The sequence below is a fragment of the Porites lutea genome, chromosome 2 (assembly GCF_958299795.1).
Source record: "Porites lutea chromosome 2, jaPorLute2.1, whole genome shotgun sequence".
Classification (NCBI taxonomy): domain Eukaryota; kingdom Metazoa; phylum Cnidaria; class Anthozoa; order Scleractinia; family Poritidae; genus Porites; species Porites lutea.
The window spans coordinates 40,056,047-40,063,471 of NC_133202.1; the positions used below are offsets into that span (position 1 = coordinate 40,056,047).

Consider the following 7,425-nt stretch of genomic DNA (forward strand, 5'->3'; position numbering starts at 1 on the left):
CAAAGACAAAGCCAACAGGTAAAAAATGATACCCTATTTGTTCGCGAACCTCAGCGGTACTTACCTACCTGGCCCATATATGGGATTATCCCCCCCCCCCCAACCCCCGCAAGACTTCACATCTCACGTGGCAAGCAAACTGAACATGGATTTGGACGACGAATGCCAGGGTATTTTAAATTCAAATAAATGAAATGATTCATATACTTTTTTTGGTGACATGTCACAGGAAGTTTCATGTCTTTCATAAAAAAGCGATTCTCGTCGGTCACGCGATTAATCAAGGAAGAAAAATTTGTAACGGAAGACATGCATGTTTGATGTTGCATGTTTCACGCAGGTATTACATGTTTGACCAAAGAACATAATTTAAGTTTATAACAGAGTGCGATGGAATTATTACAAATTGCGACAGCTTTTTTATTACAAAGTGCGACACGGTTTATTACAAATTGCGACAGGTATTACAAAGTGCGATGATTATTACAAATTGCGACAGGGTCACGTTTTTGTGACGTCATCTGTGCGCAGCGCTATTTAAAGGGCCTATGTCACCCCACACGCATGCGCGAGCCAATGAAAACAAACTTGGAAAAGTTGGCCCGTCTTTTTCAAGTTCTGTCGGAGATTTTGGAAGGCTGTTTTTATCTGTCTAAATCTCAGCCATCGTTCGATAGTTAGCGAAGTTTTGTATTAAGAATCGTTCTATGGTGATTACAGAATACTCTTTTGGCGTTATTTTGAAATTGTTTGCCTGTGGAATGTTTTTTACGTGGATTTACTGTGTCCTCTTATCAACGGCCGTTGTAATGGCAGAGTTAATGACGGCTACTCCACAATGAGTGATGGAATCTTTGATGGAATCTTCCCTATAGTTCACAGAACCTTTCTATCGAGTTATTTTAGAGGTTGCTTCTTGTGCTCAAAGTATGTGGACATATAATGAAGCGGCTATCGAGTTGGCGGCGGCCGTTTTTGGTAAACGATTACAAGAGCATCAGGCCATGAGTTTCGTGACCAAACTAAACTCCTGGCGAAGGAAACATTATAAAATTCGGCTAGATTCCTTCTTGTATTTATCTGGATTCACGGCAAAGATAAACACGACCGTTTGCTCGTCTAGATTGTTCTCAACGGACTTAGAGAGGCACCTTAGCACGAGTTAGATCCTGTAAATGCCATGTTTTTGAACTGTTTGTGTTCGAGGATATTTTTGGAAAATAGCAGAGTTTACTTTCCCTTTTTATCAACGGACTGCTTATAGTGGAGTAGTATACCAATGATGCTCGGTTCTGTTTTTCTCGACGTCGCAGTGATTCGGTACGATCGAACAATTTTGCGCGATAATGTATGTTTCCCTAAGATCAAAACAAAGACTTGATGTCTCTTGTTCTATCAGCATCTAAATTATAAAATCACTAGCGACAGACAAGTCTAATTGTTAATGATTTGAAACAGTCTTGGTCTTTATCTTCGGTCTAGCGTCTTTTGTAGCTCGTTTGTAAAATACAACTTCGATTTATTTTGTTGAATAAGACAATATGTTGTTGAATTTTTGTTTGCGCATTATTTTATGAATGGCATGCGTTTTTACTCCAAAACTACAAGTAAAATTGTCGTCACAATTTTATTCTTGATCTAGCATAACTAGAGAAGAAACGTTCCGTAAATTCTATCGAAATATCCCTTATATATCTAAACCCATTTCGCTTGTTAACCTCTCTAAATACGGAGCCTTGTACGTGACAGAGAACATGGAGAAAGTCACGCGTTAAAAACAATAGAATTTTGACAGTTGTAAGTAATTTGCATAACCTCAGAGCGCACATGAAGAAAGTCACGCGTTAAAAACAATAGAATTTTGACAGTTGAAAGTAATTTGCATAACCTCAGAGCGCATGCTCTCCAGCTGACATAGCCCCTTTAACCTACTGGCATCTCGAAGTTGATTGATTGATTGTTGCTTTCAATTTTTTATTTAAAACACCCAAGAAATGTCAGTTTCACGTTATTGGTAAAAAATAGATGTAGCTTCTCGCTTCTTATCATTTTTCTTCATTATTTGAAAATTAAGACGTTGGCAAAATGTACCAGGAAAATGGTAACACACCTCCTCGTGTGGCCAGGTGTGGCATCTTCTCCTTTTCTCCCCTCCAGCCCTCCCTCTTTTTAGAAAAACAGCATGCACCACGAAGTGATTGAAGAGAATTTCTCCCGCTCTCTTGTCAGACTTGTGAAGCTTTTCCTGAAGCACTTTTATGAAATAGTCCGTGACACCAGTCGGACTCTCCTTTTTTGTCAGCATGATATTTCAGAAAGCTCATATATGACGTAGAGAATGGAGGTTGACAAATGTATTTGTTTTTGTTCAATTTATCTTTGGTTGAAATTTTCTTCTGCCTCTTTTTTTTTTGGTGGGGGCAGGGGGTGGGGGGGGGGGTATTGCATGATTTTGTAACTAAAGAAAATAAAGAAGGATAAAATTCAGCCACAGGATATTGATTCTTATCCCTCCGGTCTAGTACTAAATGATGGGCTGAGATCTTCCTCCTTCTCAGGTGCTTCGTATTTTTTCCACATAGAGGCGAACGTGCAACGCCAGTGACTGGTGACGAATCGCAATGGACCACGGGAAAGAGAAACAAGAGAGGTGCTCACCCTTTTTCTCCTTCCCGCCTTTCTTTGCGCGCAAATTTTCATCGAAAGAGAGAGTCCCATTTGAATGTCACAGCCAGTTTCCCGTACAATTAAGTTAAAGTTTACAAAGACAAAATGCTGAATAAAGGAAACAATCTTCATTTATTCAATTCTTCCCTCTGGTTTTGACAACATTTTAGAACTCTTAGAATCCTAAAGTGTACTAATTACAATCGGCTTCTCAATCAAAACTACATAACTTCGAGACTAAATGAAAACTCGAGCAAAATGGACTGTGGCTGGCCGGGCAGGTTGGGGTTTTCAACTCTTACGCCTTTAGATAAATTTGAAGCTCAGACAATTGTCGTTCAAACCGCCCGGGACGTTTAACTTTTCACACCACTCTCCTGGTTGCATAGTATATTGCTTGTTGCCTGCAAAATCGGTTCCGTTGAACAAAACTACGGACCGGTCCTTAGACAACAAGATAGCAGAGGAGACGTTTGACTTTCCCTGTCCTTCTGGGGGAAATGAGTCGGTCAGATCTTTCTGTTTGGCTCCAAACCGCTACAAGAAAATGATAATAATAAAAAGATAACAGTAAGATTATGTCAGTAAAGATGATCGTGAGATTTGGATCAGCATTAGACTTCTTTTAAATGCAACACGGGTAGAAATTGAAAAAAATGAAAATAAATAAAAAATACTAACTAACCAAGCTGGAATTCACCTCCAGGGGGTACTCCCTATAATGACCTATGAGGGGGAGGCTCTGCCCGAATGATGTACCCTTTTTAGGCTTTAGGTATTTGAAAGGGTAGGAATTTTACCCGGCGTGGGGTGCTTCCTTATATTTACTTTATAGCTGCAGTTTATAGGTATGTGCCCCATAAGCTATATTAGCTTTAAAACCCAAGTTGTTTAAATAAAAAAAGATGATGATGATGATGTTGTGCCGCCCCAAAGGGTCTAAACTTTTAGACCCAAGTCACATTTAGAAGGATTTGTATGGAGTCATCAAAGCGTAACTGGGCCAATATCTAAGAGACAATTTGCCTCGAAATGCTAATATTTGGCGAGTAGGTGTTTTGGACATTGTTCTTTCTGAATATCTTGACAAATCCTATAAATTCCCAAATTTTATTTTTATGACGTCATCACTTTAGAACTCTATTTCTATGGTTATGACATTTTCTGAAAACTTCGCGGAAAAAGTTATAGTGATTAGGGCTAAGCACTGACTCTAAGTGGTTAACTTTAATTTACTTATAGGTTTGTCACTATAAATAATGTAAAACGAACGCCTCATTTTCTGATGAATCCACTGTGGTGTAGTGGTATAGGTGATAGAGTTCGGTTTCTAAGGGCCTGTTTACATGAAAGTGGGGGACCCCAGGTAGGTGAGGTAACATGTGGCGGGTTACCCCACCTAACATGTAAAAGTGATCAAATTAAAATGAGAGATTATATGGACAGGCGGGTTACCCCCTCCTAAACGGGTTACGTCACCTACCTGGGGTCTCCCACCTCCATGTAAACAGGCCCTAAGACCGCGGGTTCAGATCGCGCTAATGCCACAGTCAATTTCACTTTTCACTTCCCAAAAAAATAATCGAGGGGACTTAGACTTAAAGTTGATTTCCACTGACACGTTTTTGGCTAAGTACGCGTTAACCAGGGGAACGCACGTACATTTTAATCACGTAAACAAAAAATAAGACAAGATATATAAGGGGCCAGTTATTTAAACGGAGTTTAGCCAGTGTTTAACAAAACCGCCGTTTTAAACCATTTTCAGTTGCCGAACGCTTTTATATAAATACGATTTATCGTGAACAGTTTCATGAAAGCATATGGCGTAGATTAGAAAAGCATTTGTCTTCTTAAAATAAGCCACTATGGACGAGATTTAAAAGTCCAAAGATTTCCTAAACCGCAGTCTAAGTTAGACTTCGTTTAAATATCCGACCCAAAGTGTTGAGATTAAACGTGAAGTTGAGCGAGGTTTAACTTTTACGCTTACGAGCGACCGTTCATGCGTGGCCTTTATCTTATTTGCGAACGTAAAATTTACGCACGCAAAAATTACGCGACAGTGGAAATCAACCCATAGAAAAAGACTAGAAGGGTAGAAAGAGTAGAGACTTTCGGAATTTACGTAAGTGTAGTTAAGAGGGGAGGTTCTAATCTAATGTTGACTGGTCAACGGCTAGGCTCGATTACCAGTAGCCTCCCACGCAGGCATTTTTAGGGGAGCTCTTTCATCCCTCCCCACAAGAAGGACAAGCTTCCCTAAAAACGCCAGCGTGAGAGGCTAGCTTACTAGCCGCTGTTCGGGAAAATGAGCCCGCAATCATCCCCAGACCGGACCCAGGAGACGGCGGAAATCGAGCCTAGTCAACGACGTGTTTCCAGAATTTCCCAAGAACGCCTTGCGCGCATGCTGAAAAATTAACCGGGGCCACCTTACGCGCCTAGTTTCTTCAAATCGAGGAGATTTCGCATATTACCAATACAACGAAAAAAATGTTACTTCTCTGAGCAGTGGAGTATTCCCGTTTAAAACATTGGTGAGTAACACCCCCGGGGAATTCACTTTATTAATTCGCCGATATGTCAGTCGTGAAAATTTTTGCTCGTTTCCGAGTAGTGTAGCAGCTGCTCGTAAGGTCTCTCCTAATTGGTCGCAGAAAACAATGACATGTCATTCTTTCTATTGTTTTAGTATTGTTTGGGGTCAGGGAATCGCGCCATTGGTGACTTCTCTTCCAAATAGCTGCTACATCTGTTCCGAGGTGGTGGGAGGGGTAATGGCAAACGTTTTAGTTCGAAGTTTGCCGCCCGCTTCTAAGAAAGCCCTGGGATTTTACGCCAACGTGGTGAGTTATTAACCGTGTGTTATCACCCCCAAGGAAGGGGGGGGGGGGGGGGGAAGGAGGGGTACTCCCTAATATGTCCTCTACGGGGATGTGCCGCTGGACAGGGTATGGTTTTCGTCCTCTCTGCCCTAGACAAGGTATATAATTTCGCACGACTGTTTTAAGTAGGGTATACAATTACGCGTAAGTCTGTCCTAAACAGTGTGCATGATTTGTGCGAGTCTGTTCTAATTATAAACAGGGTGTTTCATGCGCGATCGATTTCGTCTTAGTGCAAACAGGGTACTAAACAATGTTGTCCTAAACAGGGTATATATTTTAGGAATTTTTTGTCCTAAACAGGGTCAAACCCTCAGCGGCTCACCTATACCCAAATATTAGTCGAGTAGCCCACCCCCCCCAGGGTTATCACGGTGAGTCAATTTCTGGTAAGTTACCAAATTTTGAAATTACAATAGTTTGGCATGCAGAATTTCAAGATTCTGCATGCAGAATTTTGAAATTTCAAGATTTGACCTAAACCGAACTAAAACCCTGAATTTGTGTAGCTAAAAGTATCTGATACATGATTTCAGCTAGGCCGATAAGGCTTTTGTTTGCAAACACATATTGATATTAAAAATTGACTGAACTAAAATAAGCATGTTAAAATTAACTTATCTCATAAATGTACCTCTCTGAGCAGATTATTGAATTGCAAGATAATTTTTTTACGAGAAAAGTAGTTTCTTTTGAAAATAATGATTCCAGACCAGAGTTCACAAAACAAAGCCTGTTCAAATCAAAAGCCATTGTAATCTCTACCCTAACCGGCTTCAGCTGAATCTGAAGTCAAAACAAATCTTTGGTGTCTCATAGGCCTTTGATTTATTTGCGTTGTTTTTAGTATAAACAGTAAAGCAGAACAAAGAGAACATAGGTTTCCCCAGTTATTACTGAATAAGTTCATTAATTATATTCGTAGTACCTTGCTCTTTCCACCATAGCCAAAGTGTTCAAACAAAATGAGTTCGTCGACGGGGTTTACCAGGAACACGGAGCCATTAACATCTTTTATGTTTACGTGTTTTTCAACACCCATTACTCTCTTGTAACTATGTGGCCCTTTGTCCTTGTTGTAGTCTTTGAGAGTGTAGAAGATCCAGTTTCCTGCTGTAACATCGGCTATTGTGAATTTGTTCCCGTCTTTGTCCTGAAGATTCGGTTCTGACTGTGTAAACGTGCACCCTGGTGAACCTTTCTTCACGTACAACGTGATGGACATGGCGGATCAAAACTGCAGTAGATAGACACAGAAATATCAAACAATGCAATGATATTTACCAATTACCATAATTGACTCTTCATGCTAAATCGCTTTATTCTACAGGGGTTTTTTCGTCTAGGCTTTTTGCACTGAAGAGGCCTTGTGTGAGTGAGCCTTACTGATACCTTGCTTAAAAATGCCAAGAAGTGAGAGGTCGAAGAAAGAAACAGTTTTCATTTGTAGATTAACGTCTCGGAATCACTTCTTAATCAATAATTATTATTTGTGCGAGGCCTCGTCCCTGCAGTGGTACCCAAACTATAGACGACTGATTTCCAGCTGTCTTTGCATAGAAGTTTACTCACCTCTGTTTGCGAAGCGTTGAATTTGAAGAGACAACCTTTCTAGATGTCTATAACGACACTTTTGCTACTATTTCTGATAATTCATAGACCAGAGACCAGAACTGTGCATGTCATTCGCTTGCTTTTATTTTATCGCTTTAAGCCTCCAAAAAAGAAATGCTTCAATTTAACTCTCCAGGGATTATCAAAACAGACTAAAGAAGGCTAATACGTACTCAAAATAAGGGCTAAAGGAGTTATGTCTTTAAAAAAGATCCTCAGCGCGCCTTAGCTAGCTATTGTCAGATACCTATTGACC

At 40.2% G+C, this 7,425-nt stretch overlaps 1 protein-coding gene across 1 annotated transcript; it reads right to left on the minus strand.

Annotated features, from left to right (window-relative positions):
• Window positions 1-2,780: 2,780 nt before the first annotated feature.
• LOC140928608 (uncharacterized) lies at window positions 2,781-6,817 on the minus strand. The gene is made up of 2 exons (XM_073378382.1): window positions 6,484-6,817; window positions 2,781-3,204 (listed from the first exon to the last, which is right to left on the minus strand). Exons 1-2 carry the CDS (start codon window positions 6,778-6,780, stop codon window positions 2,974-2,976), a joined length of 528 nt encoding a protein of 175 aa, XP_073234483.1. The 5' UTR covers window positions 6,781-6,817; the 3' UTR covers window positions 2,781-2,973.
• Between the last annotated feature and the right edge of the window lie 608 nt (window positions 6,818-7,425).